Source organism: Pseudorca crassidens, chromosome X, assembly GCF_039906515.1.
Source record: "Pseudorca crassidens isolate mPseCra1 chromosome X, mPseCra1.hap1, whole genome shotgun sequence".
NCBI lineage: Eukaryota > Metazoa > Chordata > Mammalia > Artiodactyla > Delphinidae > Pseudorca > Pseudorca crassidens.
This window is the reverse complement of record NC_090317.1, coordinates 41,064,506-41,082,665: the sequence shown is the minus strand read 5'-3', so window position 1 is coordinate 41,082,665 and position 18,160 is coordinate 41,064,506. Positions and strand designations below refer to the sequence as shown.

Below are 18,160 nucleotides of genomic sequence, written 5' to 3'. Positions count from 1 at the left end.
AACCAGGCCTGAGTACCCACATGCTAGGAATCACTAAAAGGTATTTTATTTGATATATTCTTTCAACATAGCCCAAAGGAATGACAACCAGAATTTATTTGTATAAATGTATATACTGGTAGTTTTAGCAACTGGGATCCTTATAATAATGTTTATCACAGTCTCTGGATCTTTTGCCATCTAGGTTGACATTCTGTAATACCTTTAGTTTCATGGGAATGAAGAGCAGTAAGGCATAAAAAGATCCTGTGTTCGGGTTTAGAGAACACAGGGCCTGCTTGGATGAATCACACCTACTCTAGAATCTGGGAAATATTTATAGAGCATTGATAAGAAAAGGATATTACCCCATAGGCACTCATAAGTAAAAAAAGGACATGAGATTGGCAGGATCAAAATGAACAGTTATCTATCTCATTACATATATAGAATTATGCCTCAAACTTGACTTTTTGAAAGACCAAGCCTTGGAAGGAAAACACAACCATGCTAAATTTGGATGGGACTTGCACGTTCACCAAGCACTTTTGTAGATATTGTCTTATCTGAGCATCCAAAGTATTATTACCATCCGTATTACATATATGAGAAATCAGTTTGTAAAAGGTTAGGTAATGTACCCAGGGCCAGAGAGTCTACTTTTTAATGATAGATCCAAAACAAGGACCCACATCTCTTAGCTATACAAGGCTGTCTTCCATTTTTTAGACAAGTTTGTATCACAAAACACATGTTCAAAGAAACAATGAATAACCTTGTTTCAGATTAGCATGACATATATGAAAGACTGTTGATATCAAAGCTTTTGAGAGTAATTGAATGATCCCAAAGGTCCATGACAAGTCATTTGCTGAGAGAGAAATTTACACTATAAAAAGACCAATATTTGGTAGCACTTACTGTGGTTAAGCCCAGCCTATCACCCAGCATCCATATGTCTATGAGGTTTTCTTAATTTCCACAGTCTCAATGTAGACCCTAACTCCAATTAAAATTGTTTCTTGGTGAAAATGGTCCTCAAAGCAAGCCATCTGCTAGTTATGGTGATTAAATAGAAAGGTTCCCAAAAAGTAATGGTTCTTAGAACATGGAAGTTTTGGATCAATTTAAGAATAGAAAGGAGAAATTTTACACAGCTCAGAGTTATAATGGGAACAATTTCACCATGTACTATACAAGGAAAAAAATATTTTTGAAATTGCTTTATCTAGTGCTCCAACCAGGGCAAAAATTACATGTTATAGAGAAAATGATATGTTATATTATGATTTATGAATTAGGGGATTCCTTTGTCAGAAATGTCAAGATTGTACTCTCTATACCATTCTTCCCTTACTGATGTACTTTGTAAGAAGAAAATAAAATCAACGCCAGCAAAAAAAAATTGCTTATATATTTGATGATAAATTCATAATTAAAACAAAGTTTTTAGCTATAATCAGCAAGATGCATAGTAAAAAACTGCAGTATTGCCTAGAATTATTTAAGTTCTGTAGGTGACACAAGGAATATCGAAGATATGGTTAGACTGAGTTTTCACTGCATGTACTTTCTATAGATATTCTTATAATTATAAAATTCTTATTTGATTTTAATTATCCAATTTTTCTCAGAATATACAATAATCAGAATTAACAAAATTTCTCTATGCAATCTTAGTAATAGTGGATAGTCTATTATATATTTTCTCACAAATCAAAAATTAACTTATACTTTGATTAATGTTAACTTCAAAGGTAAGTCCAAGTAAGCAGTTATTAATATGCTCAAAAAAGGAAAATAAAAGAGGGTTCCTTCCATATGATTCTTTCATATTAGTTCCTAGGAGGGAGGCAGTAAAAATAAGCAGTTCTAAAAACTTAGTAACTTTCTTTACTTTCTCATTTTTGATAATATATTGAATTTTAAAATTTCCCAGAGGCCCTTGTAACTATTTTAAAATGTTCTCATTTGCAGTGATAAGGTGATTGGAAGAAGAGTTATAAATGGGTCACTTCTGAGTTTTCCTTTGGATGTTAAATGGTCCTTTTCTGTCTTCCAATGATAACCAGAGCCATTTGCTCATTTTTTTCTCTGTCATTCTCAGGTAAGCCTCTGAACATCCCTTGCAAAGCATTCTTTGGATTCAGTGGAGAGTCCGGACCAATGATCTACTGGATGAAAGGGGAGAAGTTTATTGAGGAACTGGCAGGTCACATTAGAGAAGGTGAAATAAGGTACAGAACTTGAATTGCTTACTTTTCTTTGCTGTGTTTGCAGTTAAGCAATGGAACATCCTAGAAGAGCTTCTGCCTGAGATTTTAATTGCAACTCCAAATCATTCCATTTTCTAAAAGCTGATCTGGTGGAGAGAATGAGGCTGACTGTCTTAAGAAATGCTAATGTATAAGCTTCCAATATAAGGAAGTTTTCTCAGGTTCTAAGAGTATACCATGGGGTATAATGATTCCCTCAAAGCTGCCTAAGCAAATTCCTTTAAGGTTTCAAAGCTTAGGCCACTGTTTCTCTAGTCCCAGCAAAGATCCAAACTTTGTAGGTGACTCTTCAGACCACAGGGCAAATGCTCATTTACTCCCTGGGAACAGACAACTTTCATATGTCATAAGTATAAAGCTGTGGTGGCAGTAGTAAGCCAGTACTCGCCAAAATAACTGTTGACTCTTGTTGAATAGTGTTTCTTTTTCCCAGTACCCACTGCTCATCCTGAAAGTGACTTTCAGGTTAGTACCTCCCTAGACCTCTTTTCACTCTCCTGTTACACAGATACCTCCCTGGTATATAGATATCTATTCTATTGGTTTTCTAATCCTATGTATATGACCACATTGTACAAATAAGAGATAGGTAATTTTTTCTACCTCAGTCTATGGGGTTACCCTTTGATTTCAGAAATGGTGATATATAATGTACTTTTCTCACTCCAATAGGAATTGGGACCCTTCCCCCTCCACCGCTATTAAGAATCATGAAATAGAAATCAAACCAGTATTTCAGTGCAACTAATGTTAAAATGTGTTCTTTATTTTTCTTATTAAATATAGAGCAGTTTAAAAGAAAAATGTACACATTATATTATTTACTATGATTAGGTATAATTTATAATAACTACCATGACAGTTTTTCTTCATGTGTCCATGTAATAACTCCCCCCTAGGGGTACATATCTTTGAGGGTCTATGAACCCCCTGAGAGTTTATGCAAAATATTCTCTATATGAGCATATTTCTAGGAAGAAAAGTACATGAAAATGTACCTGACACCATTAGTCATCGGGGAAAGATAAATCAAAACCATGTGATAATATTGGGTCGGCCAAAAAGTTCGTTCGGGATTTTCTGTAAGATGGCATGGAAAACCCCAACAAACTTTTTGGCCAATACTTCATACTCACTAGGATGGCTATAATCAAAATGTCAGATTACAACAAGTGCTGACGAGGATGCAGAGAAATTGGAACCCTCATACACTTCTGGTGGGAGTGTAAAATGGTGCAGCCACTTTCTGCAATTCCTCAAATGGTTAAACAAAGAGTTATCAGCAATTCCCTTCCTAGGTATATAACCAAGAGAAATCAAAACATATATCCACACAAAAACTTGTATATAAATGTTCACAGTAGCATTATTCATAATAGACAATAGGTGGAAACAGCCTAAATGACCATTAACTGATGCATGGATAAATAAAATGTGATGTATTCATACAGTGGAATAGTGTTTAGCCATATAAAGGAATAAATGAGATAGTGATACACACTACAACATGGATGAACCTTGAAAACATTCTCAGTGAAAGAAGTCAGTGACAAAAGACCACATATTATATGATTTCATTTATATGAAATGCCTAGAATAGGCCAATCTATAGAGACAAAAGTATACTAGTATTTGCTTAGAGCTGGGAGAATGGAGCAATAAGGGTAAGTACCTAGAGTATATGGGTAAGTTTTATGGAGTGGGTTTTGGTGTGCTGGTTACAATATTGTAATCTAAAATGCATTATTTTAAAGTGTACAATTCAGTAACATTTAATACATTCACAATGTTGTGCAACCACCACCACTATCTAGTTCTAGAAATTTTTCATCACCCCAAGAGGAATCTCTATGCCCTTTGAGTCTAAGGCTTCTTTTGGAGGTGATGAAAATGTTACAAAATTGACTGTGCTGATGGTTGCACATACTTGTGAATATATTAAAAAACAGTGAATTGTGCATTTTAAATGGATGAATTTTATGGTATGTAAATGATATCTCAATAAAGCTATTTTTTAAAAAATACTTCTGATTGTCTGACATAAAAAGATACTCAGAAAAAAATAATCAGTATACTACTTACAAATAGTTCTTAACTATTAATTCCCATTTAATCTTTAAGGTTCCTAATAGGTATCACTTTATTAGCCAATTTCAAGTTAAGGTTTATGAAATTAATGCAAATGAATTTATATTAACTTATTTCAGAAGATACATGTTTAGAATTATTCTCAATATATCTGCCTGTAAAAGACTTTAAGGGTCACTCGTCATTTTTCAGAGAAAGAAACTGGTCCCCAAACAGCCAGTGGTAGGTACAGTGGTACAAAGAAGCAAAATTTCCACTACCAAAAAGCTCAGAGCTATGTTTAATGATCAAAGGTAGTAGTTATATGAGCCTAAGATAATTATTTCCCTTTTCCTATACATGACTAATTGGATTTTTAAAAAAATAAACAGGTTTATTGGCACATAATTGACATACAATAAACACACAATTTAGAGTGTATAATCTGTAAGGGCTGATTGATATATGTATCCACCTATGAAACCATCATCATAATGAAGATAATGAACATATAAATTACCCACAAGTTTCCTGGTGCTCCTTGCTAATGCCCCCCTCCTGCCCTTCTTTCAAAACAACACTTATCTTTCTGTCACTATAAATCAGTTTGCATTTTATAGAGTTTTATATAAATGGAATCATGCAGTACGTGCTCTTTTATTGTCTGGATTATTTCACTAAACACAATTATTTTGAGATTCATCTGTCTTGTTACAAGTATCAGTAGTTCATTCTTTTTTTTTATTGCTCAGTATTATTCCATTATATGGATATAAACAATTTGGTTATCCATTCACTTGTTGATTGACATTTGGGTTGTTTCCAGTTTGAGGGCTATTACAGATAAAGCTGCTATGAACATACATGTATGCATCTTTGCATGCATATATATTTCCTTTATTCCTGGATAAATGTCTAGACATGGAATGGATGAATTTGATAGTAAGTGTACATTTAACTGTTTTAGTTCCTTTTAAAGCTTTTTTAAAAAAATCTTTACTTTTTAGAATAATTTTAGATTTACATAAAAATTGTAAAGATAGTGTCTTATTCTGTTCAGCTGCTATAAATTTCATAGACTGGGTAGGTTAAACAACAAATATTTATTTCTCACAGTTCTAGAGATTGGGAAGTCCAAAATCAAGGCACCAGCAGACTCAATGGCTGATGTGAGCTCACTTCCTGGTTGATAGATGGCCATTTTCTTACTGTACCCTCAGTGTCCTCACATGGCAAAAGAGGCAGTTTTTCTTGTTATTAACATCTTAAGTTACTATGGTACATTTGTTACAATTAAAGAACCAAAATTGATACGTTATTATTAACTAAAGTCAGTACTTCATTCAAATGGCCTTAGTTTTTACTTACTGTCTTTTTTTTTTCTCCAGGATTATCTGACTTTTTAAGAATCTTCCAAACTATACTCCAAAGTGGTTATACCATTTTACAAAAGAAAAGTTAGGCCATGCTGCTGCTCCAGCAGCAAATGATTAGAGTGGTGGGAGACAAAGCACACATATGTGAAACAGTTTAATCCAGTCCCAGCCACTGTATTAGGTGCCAAATGAGTCACCCAGATATTAAAGCGCTATAGGAAGTCAAACTTTCAGGATTTGCAAAACATCATTGTTTACTGGATTCTGTTAGATCCTCTTTCTCTACCATCTACAACCCTTCCAGTAACAAAGGGTGCATACCTATATTTTTGCAGGGGAGGAAAGTAACATAGAATTTGTTTTGAAAGTTTCACAAAACCTTACTAGCTAACTAGAGACACTTTCAGAGAAGTGCAAACAAAGAGGCAGGAATTCCTGGCCAAGAGAAACATATAGTTGGCCATTTTGTAATATTAATTGTATGATCTATGATCTATTTGGGAGCTTGTGTGGGTGTGGGAATTCATTCAGGCTATGGCCATTTATGCTAAAACACGAGTTAATTACTAGATTCTGTTTTCTAGCTTCCAAAAGCAATGTCCTTGAAACAAGATTTTTACACAGTATGGTGGATTGGAACAAATCTGGTAGTTTCATCAAAAACAAAGTTGCTAATCATATCATTAGTTCAATCAAGAAAAGATCTACATTCTTTCATAGCCCACATATATTCTCCAAAGGGAACAGTTCTGACAGCAGAATGCTGAAGATGTGAAGTAGAGGATTCCTCTCAAAATCATTTCTGGAAACAAAATTTCCTTCTGAATGCATAGCTCTCCCAAAGGGTATTGTATTTACTTCATATTTTAATTGAATCACAACTCTTGTGTTGTGCACATATGTCAGAAGTGCACTTCCCAGTAGATCTAAGAAGTGGGGATGTAAATTAATTGCTCTTAAGAAGTTAACTTATGGAGAAGCTGCTGCAGAGGCAATGGATCTGGCAAGACGACTGACCATGCTGCCTAGGTTCTCCATTTCCTGGGCAGCAGCTTGATCCTAGAAGTATGTGTTGTACCTTTTTATCTCTTAGTATTGCCCCAGAGGAATAGAAGACTTTGAAGAAAAAATCTACCTAAGGGTAGATTAGTGCAGCCTAATCTATAGTCAGTGCAGCCTCTGTATTCAGCAGTTCCCTTGCATTTTTTTTGTTTGTTTGTTTGTTTTTTTTGCGGTACGCAGGCCCCTCACCGCTGTGGCCTCTCCCACCGCGGAGCACAGGCTCCGGACGCGCAGGCCCAGCGGCCATGGCTCACGGGCCCAGCCGCTCCGCGGCACGTGGGATCCTCCCGGACCGGGGCACGAACCCGCGTCCCCCGCATCGGCAGGCAGACTCCCAACCACTGCACCACCAGGGAAGCCCCCCCTTGCAGTTTGACTAGCAGATTTGATCGAATCCTGACCAGGGTTTTGGAGTTCTTATTTGTTTGTTCTCTGGGTTACTTTGACCACCATGGTTCCTTGTATCTCCTTACTTGCAACCTGCTGCCAAAGTACTCAAACTCCACTCTGGGCATACAGATTCTCCTTTATCTCCCTTTAGGCAGAAATTTGGCATAGCCCTACCAAAGTCCATGATGTTTTAAGAGACTGAGCCCTAAGGAAATTTGAACCCAAATGTAGCATCCAATCACAACTGCCAGCCTATCCCATACAACTGCATCGCAGCATTTCCACTGACTCCAAAAGATGTCATCTGTGGGGATGTTAAGGGAATTTTGCATGTGCAGTAGCATAAGCTACAGTTGTGCAAATCTGGTTATTTTTATCTACCATTTTAAAGTCCTTGCAACAAGCTGCTCTCTACAAGCTCTACCACGTCTATTCAGAGAAGTCAAATTATTATTGGGAGGAGACACAGTGGAAACTATCCTTAGGAGAGGACTTCCTAATTTCTGTCCCTCTGTTTAAACTTAATGGGAACGGCTTGCAAAGTGGGGTAAGAGAGTTCATGAACAGGAGTAGTCTTTGGGTATGAGCATTCTAGCAAGACCAACCCAGTTCCACACCTTTACAGACCTTCCTTTTAATTAATCTTAACAGAGGCTTGAGAATTTTTTTAAAAAAATTACAGTGAGGTACATATTCCACAGTGTTAATAAAAAATGCCAGAGAAAATGAACTAATCCTATTAAACAAGAAATAATAGTCCTTAAGCTTCCCTGCAGGGTTGTGAATTGCATCTGATAGTCGATGGAGACTGCATGAATTTCAGTGCAATTGCTTTGCCCCAATGGAGAGTAATTTTCGATTATAAATCTCACTTTACAAATCTCCCTATCAATAGCTAATGTTTTTCCCCCAGCCAATACCATAAAGCAAGTTTACCAAATCTTGTATAATTCTTGACCTGAAAAACATATTCAATTTATCTTAAGGCTTTTCAGACAAGCTTCTTAAAATGCAAATAATTTAATTTACTTTCAATTCCTAAAAGGCTACAAGTTGAATATGGGCTTTGTTCACTTGTAAGTTTTGTTTTTTTCACTCCTGCTTCTACCACTTTCCAGCCTTCTGTTTCCATCCCTTTACCTTAACGTACCTTTCTTGAGTAAGTGAAATGCTCTTGACAAAGAAGGGAATGTGATACAGGTATGAAAAGATTTTATTCTTAAAATAGGGTGAGTCTATGTTAAAGATCCAAAATAACCTATTAATATCTCACCAATTTAAACAAATAATATGGAGCTGGGAATATTAATTTTTCCCCAGGAAGGCCAAGGCAAAATGATGAGCTCTGTTTTGGCAGCTCCCCACCATGCTTTTTCAGTGCCTTGAAACACCCAACCTGCTCTGGCTGCCCCAAAATTGAACTAAAAACATAACAAAACAATCCCCTAACACACACATAATCCCTTGTTTTCTCCCACTCTCAGGTCATCCCACTGGAAGGAGGAATATTGATTGATCACTTTGCCTTGACTTAAATAATTTTCAAAACTCATCATATATATATATATGTAAGTGTAGATATTGTAAGTCATAAGGAGTCTTCAATGGAAAAGTAAACTTCATAAGCAGCATAGTTTTACCTAAGGGCAGCCTTAATGACCATTTATCTGAAGGATGATTTTTGGAGGAGTGGTGACTCTACTATCCACAGTTCCACTTCCACAGTGGGTCTTAGCCTTGACGTATGCATAAAATATTTAAAGGCTACCTAAGACATATTTGTTATCTCTCTTCATTTACTGAGCAGATTATAGATGCCTAGTCTCAAATATGGTGTTTTCTATTGTAAGCTGCTCGAGACAAGCAACTATAGTTAGTAAATAATAATTCCTCCATGTTTCTATGCTACACAGTACGTTGCAAAAACATTTTGACATCCTAAATTACATTGGATTTTTATGATAACCATCTGAGATAAATCATATCAGTTTATTTTACAGATTAAAAAATCTGAGGTTTAGTGACTGAGGAAGAGCTGTCCTTGGGCAGTTGATTCATAGTTCCAGTGGAGCTACATTGACTTTATCAGAACACAGCTAGCAAGAATCATCAATTCTCAGAATGATCTGTTGTAGTCCACATTTAGGATATAAAGAGTTAAAACCTGCCCAGGACTGAAAGAGTAAAAAATCAGTTGGGACTGAGAATAAGCAGCCCAGCTATTAATCAGGCTGGGAGGACAGACAGATAAAACCAGCTGCAAAGTTAACAGAAAATACTGTTTCTTCCAAGGTCATGCAGCAGTTGTATAATGCCATAATGACCCCCACCTCTTTGGAGTGACTACTGTTTTCTTACCAGTGATGCCCAGACCTGCTTTGCTATTTTCATATTACTGGGAATACCCAATTAGTAAACCACCTCCACCTCATGACAGTACACAATTCCTAGTCAATCCTCCCCCCATACCACCAACTGCCTCAGAAGTTGCAATCAATCCAGAACTTATTTCTTCTTCTTTACACCATCCTCAGAATCTTTAGTGGGAACCCAAATGTTACAAAAGATGCTTTTTTCTTCTCTTCAATCAAGAAACAATCCACAGTTCCTCTGGAGCATTCCTTCCACAGTGTATTCAGTCAACAAATCTGATTGTGTCAGCCTACGGGCTTGATCCTGGTCTTTGACTAATAAGGCTTTAACAGGAATTTTTTTAAAAAGCAAATGACACTAAAATAAAGATTTTTGTTTCCTTAAGAGGGTTTTTAAAAACTATCTCCTATTATTGATGTTCTCAATCATTATTCCTGGATAATGATTACTCATACTCAGAATAAAGACCCAGAGACTTGCAAGATACCTAGTCGTCAAAGGAGGATTCAGTTTGGTTTCAGGGACTATTTACAGTTAATGGAAACTGGAACAGCACATACAACTCAACATCAAAAAAACAAAGAACCCAATTAAAAATGAGCAGAAGACCTGAATAAACATTTTTCCAAAGAGGAAATGCAGAAGGCCAACAGGCACATGAAAAGATGCTAAACATCACTAATCATCAGGGAAATGCAAATCAAAACCAAAATGAGAGATCACCTCACACCTGTCAGAATGGTTCTCATCAAAAAGAACACAAATAACAAATGTTGGAGAGGATGTGGAGGAAAGGGTACCCTAGTACACTGTTGGTGGGATTGTAAATGGGTGCAGCCACTGTAGAAAACAGTATGGAAGTTCCTCAAAAAACTAAAAATAGAACTACCATATGTTCCAAGAATTACAAGCTTTCATTTTATTTTATTTTATTTTATTTATTTTTTATTTTGGGGGGAATCCAATCTCTTTGCTCTATTTCATTTTTGATTTTTAAAAAATTCCATCTTTATTGAAGTATGATTGACAAATAAAAATTGTATATATTTAATGTATACAATGTGATGTTTTGGTATATGTATACATTGTGAAATGATTACCACAATAAACTAATTAACATATCCATCACCACACAGTTATCATTTTTGTGTGTGTATGGTAAAAACACTTGAGATTTACTCTCCTCTCAAATTTCAAGGATACAGTACAGTATTGTTAACTATAGTCACCATGCTGTACATTAGGTTTCCAGAACTTATTATCTTACAACTGAAAGTTTGTACTCTTTGACCAGCAATTCCCCATTTCATCTACCAACCAGCATCTCCCTATTTCTTCCACCCTCCAGCTCCTGGTAACCACCATTCTGTCACTATTAGTTTGGCTTGTCTAGAGTTCATATATAAGTAATATTATACAGTATTTTTCAGTATTTTTCATTCTCTGTCTGACTTATTTGACTTAATATTCTCCAGGTTCCCCTACGTTGTCATAAATTGCAAGATTTTCTTTTCTTTTCTTTTTTGAGACTGAATAATATTTCATTGTACACATAAACCATATATTCTTTTTCCATTCATCTACTGATGGACACAAGTTGTTTCCACATCTTGCCTATTATGAATAATGCTAAATTGAGCGTGAGAGTACAAATATCTTTTTGAGATCTTGATTTCATTTCCTTTGATATATACCCAGAAGCGGGATTGCTGGATCATATGGTAGTTCCATTTTTAGTTTTTGGAGGAATCTCTGTACTCTTTTCCACAATGGCTGCACCAAATTGCATTCCCACGATTAGTATACAGTGTTCCCTTTTCTCCACATTCTTGCCAACGGATATTAACCCGTTATCAGATATATGGTTTGCAAATATTTTCTCCCATTCTGCAGGTTACATTTTCACTCTCATTTTATTTTATTGAGGTATAATTGACATATACCATTATATTAGTTAAGCTCACATAGTTAACATAGTTAACTCTTTTATTAATGTGGTGAGAATGCTTAAGATCTAATCTCAGCAACGTTCACGTATAAAATACATGTTACTAACTATAGTCACCATGCTGTATATTAGATCCTCAGAACTTCTTATAACTGCTTTTATTGCTATTATTATTTTAAACAAACTGTTACCAGTTAGATCAATTATGAATAGGAAAAATAAAATATTTTTTCTTTATTTATTCCTTCTCTAACACTCTTCCTTTCATTATGTAGATCCAAATTTCTGACCTATATCATTTTCATTTTCTCTTAAGAGGTTCTTTTAACATTTCTTGCAAGACAGGTATACTGACAACAAATTCCCTCAGTTTTTATTTGTCTGAAAAAGTCTTTATTTTTCCTTCACATTTGAAGGATAAATGGATACAGTATTCTAGGTTGGTAGTAATTTTCTTTCAACACTTTCAATATTTCACTCCACTCTCTTCTTGCTTACATAGTTTCTAAAGAGAAGTCTGATGTATTTCTTATTCTTATTCCTCTATAGCTAAGCTTTTTCCTCTGAATTCTTTTAAGATTTTCTCTCATTTTTTCACTTTATACAGTTAGAATATGATGCATCAAGGTGTAACTTTTCTAATTTTCACTCTGCTTGGTATTCTCTGAACTTCTGCATCTGTGGTCTGGTATCTTTGGAAAATTCTCAGTTATTACTACTTCAAATATTTCTATTGTTCCTTTCTCTTTTGGTATTTAGATTACATGTATGTTATGCCTTTTGTAGTTATACCTCAGGTGTTCAATGTTTTGTCCCTTTTTTTGCCATGCTCTTTTCTCTTTGTGTTTCAATTTAGGAAATTTCTGTTGATTGTCTTCAGGATCACTGATTCTTTGGCCACGTCCAGTCTGTTAATGGCCCATGAAAGCCACTCTTTATTTCTATTACAGTGTTTTTATTTCTAGCATTTCCTTCTGAGCCTTTCTTAGAATTTCCATCTCTCTGGTTATGCTACCAAGCTATTGATTTATGTTGTTCACTTTTTCCATTTGAGCCTTTAACATATTAATAATGGTTATTTTATATTCCCATTCTGATAATTCTCTGCCATACCTGAATATGGTTCTGACACTTGCATTGTCTTTTCAGACTTTCTTTTTAACATGCCTTATCATTTTTTGATTGAAAGCCAGATGTGATGTATCAGATAAAAGGAACTGAAGTAAATAGGTCTTTATTGTGAGATTTTATGTTTATGTGGCTAGGAGTTAGGCTGTGTTTACTGTTTTCTGTAGTCGTAGGTGTAAGAGGCTAAAATTTCCTATAATGTACTTGTTTATGTCTCCACTGTTTCTTTCAGTTTTCCTAGAGACTGCTTCTTAAATAAGGTCTGAGCTTTGCAGGTTTTTCAGCTGAAAACCTTTGTAATCATACAGGAGCTTGATTGGTGTGGTGGTAAGTATTCTATAATCCTATGGTAAAGTCTTAGTCTTTCAATGAACCTGTACCTTCAGGCTGTGACCTTTACAAGTATTCCTCAGCTTTCCTCCTTTTCTTAGATGAGACAGGAAGGCTTGAGGAGGCTGGAGTTAGATATTTCTCTTCCCCCAGTTTCGGTAAAACCCAAGTAATTTAGGTTCTGCTAAAGAGTTTCACTTGAGGGCGTGCCTTTGTTAAGAAGAAAGAGTGCTCTGGGCTCATTTCAAGATAGTTGCTTTTCCCCTTCCTGTGCCAAAAGCATAAAGGATTCTCTGATCTTCACCCTGAAACTCTGGACAGGCTCTTGGAAGCAAAACTCATGAAAGTACAGGGCACCCCTAAGATTAGATCCCATGGAGTTTTGTTTTTTTTTTTTTAACTCTCAATCTAGTCCATATTGGGCCTACAGTGACTCATCAATTACATTTTAAGTGTTTTTATTCATGCTGATTCCTGCTCCTGGGTTTCTGCTCCCAGTACACTGTGATTCTCAGTAATTGTCTAGCTATCCCAAATTTAGGGGGCAGGAGTTTGCCCTGTGACCTCAATTCTCTGATGGATCTACGAAAAGTTGTTGACTTTTATTTTGTTTGCTTTTTCTCTTGTAAGGATGAGAGTGACAACTTCTAAACATTTTCTAGTATTACTTTTTAATAATAGGTCTTAACAATAAAACTTTTGAAACTAGTGATTTCTGTCACCTGAATTTTTTATTTTGCCAGTGTTCACTGTTACCTATAACTTGCCTTCAATATTAATCCTTGGAATGAGATACTTCTGAAGTTATTTGAAGTATATCCCAAGACCCCCTTATTTGTATCCTCCATTCCAAAACCAGTCCCTTCAGTGTCTCTCTTTCAAACATTTTGCAAAAACCTGTTCCTATCTTCCCTCCTAGAAAACACTTCCTTCTTCCTTTTGTTTAGGCAGAGTCTTCTCAAGCCTTCTCCAGCTAATTTAGTAAATAATAATCTCTCCCTTTTTTGAAATTCCATTGTAAGAATGACTGTACCATCCTGTTTTACTTCATTCCGCCTATAATTTTTTCAGCTGTGTAGATTTTGTCTCCTTGTTTAAATTTTAATGCTTACTGGGAGCACGCACCTGGTCTTTTAGTGCTTATACTGCTCTTACACCAAATACCTATCCCAGAGCTAGGCACTCAGGGGAATGACAAAGAATAATTGATAGATTGTTACATATCAATATTTGCTAGGAAATTGTGACTGCTCTGCAGAATGATTTATAGACATAAACACCAATTTTCTCTTTAATTACAAAAAAGCAGGTCTACTCTAGATTTTCAAGAGCTGATAATTAAGACACCTCATATATATTAATAGATGAAGGATCATTTTTCAAATCCTCTCTCTAGATTCTTTCTGCAGCCTGTGAAGAGCTGTTTTTGGAAACTGCATTAGAAATGAAGAGGGAAAGGCTTTGTCTGGAGGGACAGGATCAGCTTTCTGCCTTATGCCTGGCAAAGGCTGTGGCTGCCCTACATGTGAAGCTTTAAATCAAACTTAATTTGTGGTGCTTAAGCAGCTTCTGGCCTAAAGGGGGTTATCACATAGCAGGTCACACAGAACTAAAAGAATTGAGTATAGTGTGATATACACATAGCAGGGGGAAAATAGAGTAAAATTCAATATAAACCATTAGGACAGTAAATTCCCATTTTTCCTTGTTTAGGTATGTGTTGGGAGAGGAGAAAGAGAGGAAAACTGCAAGTTTAGCCAGGAAGAAAAAAATGAATAGACTACCAGTGAAATATGGTTAAGAAAATTCTTATACTAAAGAGACTTACTCAAGTTACCAACGCCAGTATTGTCAACTCTCTGATATGTATATTATTGGAAGGTAACAGAAATAGGGTTAATTTTAAAAGCATCTCTATTTGGAATATAATCTGGGTTTAGGATTTCAGTATGGGAGATTCTCAGATTCTAAGAACTCCCTCTCACCAACCCAACTTTAAGTCTTTCCTTCTCTTAAAGGGGAGCCAGAAGAGATTAATCCAAACCAAATTGAAATATCAATAAGTATAAATACAAACATGTTTCGAGGAGCCAAAATTTATAAAGTTCACCTTTGGATAATGAAATGTTGGTGTTTAATAACATTCATTTGCATTTGCATATGCCATTTAATCTTGAAATCATTTTACCCATTTTACCCCCACAACAAAGTTAAGTATGGCAGGTATTTTTCCCAACTTAAAGATGAGTTATATTAAGGTGCCATTGAGTTAATTACTTTGTAAGAATACAGCTTGAGCTTGTAAGTGGGAGGCCCATATTTATAACCCAGTTTTCTCTGAGTACAGTTGTCTTTTCCAACTTTATGCTAAATGCCAGTAAATCTGAATGTTCTTCTCTGCCTTCCTAACCAGGTGTCAAAAAGGAGATGAGAATTACTTTAAATGCCCCAAATGTTCCATCTTGCAAATTCATGTATTTAACAACCTCACCCCAGAACTTAACAGCAGGCTTTCCACTATTTAGACTCACAATTTTCTCTTTCTTTGGTCAAAACCAGGAGTTAGAAAGTAATAGTAGGCAGTGTACCTACTTTCACCTCACCCAGGAGGCAGCTGGCCATTGGCAAGAATATAACTCTCCAGAGAAACAAGAGGCACGCTCCTCAGGAAAGGTTCCTGGCAACTCAGCTCCTCTGTGAAGAACAACTGTTACTGGCCATTCAAGAACCTTTGCAACTTCACTTGAGAAAGCAAAAGGCAGCACTATGAGAAAATGTCACATAGGGCAGTTCCTCCTAGGGGCATGGGAGGGTGTGGAGGGAAGGAGAAAGACAAATGGCGAGCAATGTCGGGAGAAAGCAGGGCCATGGTAGGTCATTGGAGGATTAGGGGTATATACCTGCATTGGACAGAAGGCAGGAGAAAGTAGAGAACAGGCTTCTCACTGATATTTGGGGATAAAAGGCCACTAAACACCCTTAGTTTAATTCTCATAAGGCAGTCATTTTCAAGGCCCATTTCTTTACCATCTTGCCCCCTGTTGTCAAAACTCTAGCCTCTGACATAAACTCTACATTTCTACAGACATTTTTCCCTTCATGCCGTGTTGCAAAAATCCAATTTGTTTTCATAAGCTCAGCTTAGAATATGGAGTCCAACGTCTCCTCCTCTTTGCCACACAAATCATATTGGCTTCATTTATCAAAGCCTAGTGGCATGATAATATTTCTTTTTGCTGAGTGAATTCCTCACTTTTTTCATTTTCCATCTGATCTTTGCATTAAGAGTCACTTTTTGTGTTTTCTTTTCCAAGTTTCTGCACATACACCCCGTCAGGACTCTCCAGCCCACTGGAGACCTTAGTAAGCTACGTAACCATCTTTAGTCCTTGCATGGCTGGGCTCTCCCCAAATCAAACCAATTCAGCCAAGAATACTTTCCTTTATTTCAGGCTCCTCAAAGAGCATCTTGGAGAAAAAGAAGTTGAGTTGGCACTCATCTTTGATTCAGTGGTGGAGGCTGACCTGGCAAATTATACCTGCCATGTGGAAAACCGAAATGGACGAAAACATGCAAGTGTTCTGCTGCGTAAAAAGGGTATTTTTTTAAATAACTGTTACTATAGTTTGTTTACCTATCAAGTAACTATTGAAGTTAGGTATGTTTCCTGGCCTGATTTTATCATTTAGTATAAATGTCTATTGAACATTTTGTCTTTTTAAGGAAATATCTCTCTCTTGCTGTGGATATTAGCATAAAATTCCTATGATCTTCCATACCATTAGGAAGTGGATAAATTAAATGAAATGTTGTTATTTGTTAAATCCAGTGAGGTGAAATATACCTTGGTTATAAGTGTTACATAAAATTTGATAGGCATTGATATTAAACATTTTCTCTATATTTCACTTCATCCTATATTGCTTAAATTAAATAATAGGGGTTTTACTATTGGATGAGAAACAAAATCACTTCTTTATTCCCTGACTAAAATATAAATAAAAATAATAGATAGTATCATATAATTTTTACAATTATTATAATAAAGATCATGAACAATATTTCATGATATGACCTGGTGTTGAAGGCCTTCAGCAGGTGCATGTATTTTTAAATACTTTGGCATTTATGTAGATCCCTCTCTAGAGTTGATTCCATATGGGGTGGAAATTGTATATAATGAGCAAAGAAAAGAAACTATAAATTTACAAATAAAAGAGATAAAAACAGACATAGGAACAACAATCCCAGCTGCTGGAGCAACTTCTGAGATTGGCTCTTACCATGAAATAACTCCTGATTACTGCAAAAGGCTAAATACTTTCTGTATGTGTGCATCTGGCAAAGGTTTTGTAAATGTAACACAACAAATGTTCTCAATCAGTGTTCTTTTTGTCTAGGCTATAGAGCTAGAACAGATTCAATCAGCAAGGTCACTAGTTGTACCTTGTAGCCAAGATGGAATTTCTATTTTCCAACCAGCCCTAATATATAACCTTGACCAGCAGTTCTAAGAGAAGCAGGGAAATGTCATTATTCTGAGAATAATGCTTTTATCTCTCTAGCACCATTTCTTACTCTGTTGGACTTGATTTCATCTTAAAATAATGGAGTATTTAAGTATAGAGGAGTCTAATATAGAAAGTGAAACTAGGAGACCCTGCTTCAGGAGATCCTGGTTCAGCCACTGCCTTGGCTACCTACTTCAGTAGGACTAACTTGTCTGATTAGACATCCTAAACTTTAGTTTCCTCATCTATAAAATAGGCGTAAAAATACCTACCTTGTAGAGTCACTTTAAGGTTCAAATAATAATGATATGGTGTGAAATATACCATGCTCAAACAAGATTTGTTATTAAATGGAATTTGAATAACTTGTATCCACTAAGCAACCACTTGTCCACCTACTTGAAGGGCAGACATTGATTATGTCCAGATACCTTCTTGCAAGGATTGCTTTGTTCCTGTCCATCTCAGTCTTATTTTAGGCTTAGAGATCCTCCAAGCCAGACTCTGCTGCACCTCTGTATCCTCAGCAACTTGGGCAGTGTCCGGCCACTAATAGGCACTTAGAACTCATTCTGGTTAATAAATGAATAATGTTCTCTTTTATTATTGAGGATCATGTATAGCAAGCATCGTGTTAGGTACTAGGGAATAGTCATCCCCAAGTCTGTGGGGGGCTTATAGTCTTCAGGGCAGTGAGGGTGCAAAGAAAGACAAAGCTC

At 36.0% G+C, this 18,160-nt stretch overlaps 1 protein-coding gene across 1 annotated transcript in view; it reads left to right on the top strand.

The window, feature by feature from the left end:
* Positions 1-18,160, top strand: part of IL1RAPL2 (interleukin 1 receptor accessory protein like 2) — a 533,285-nt gene that overhangs the window by 487,768 nt on the left and 27,357 nt on the right. Inside the window, exons 5-6 of the mRNA XM_067724491.1 lie at positions 2,087-2,216; positions 16,382-16,527. Of these exons, the coding sequence (XP_067580592.1) occupies positions 2,087-2,216; positions 16,382-16,527 (276 nt within the window). The remainder of the gene's footprint in view (positions 1-2,086; positions 2,217-16,381; positions 16,528-18,160) is intronic.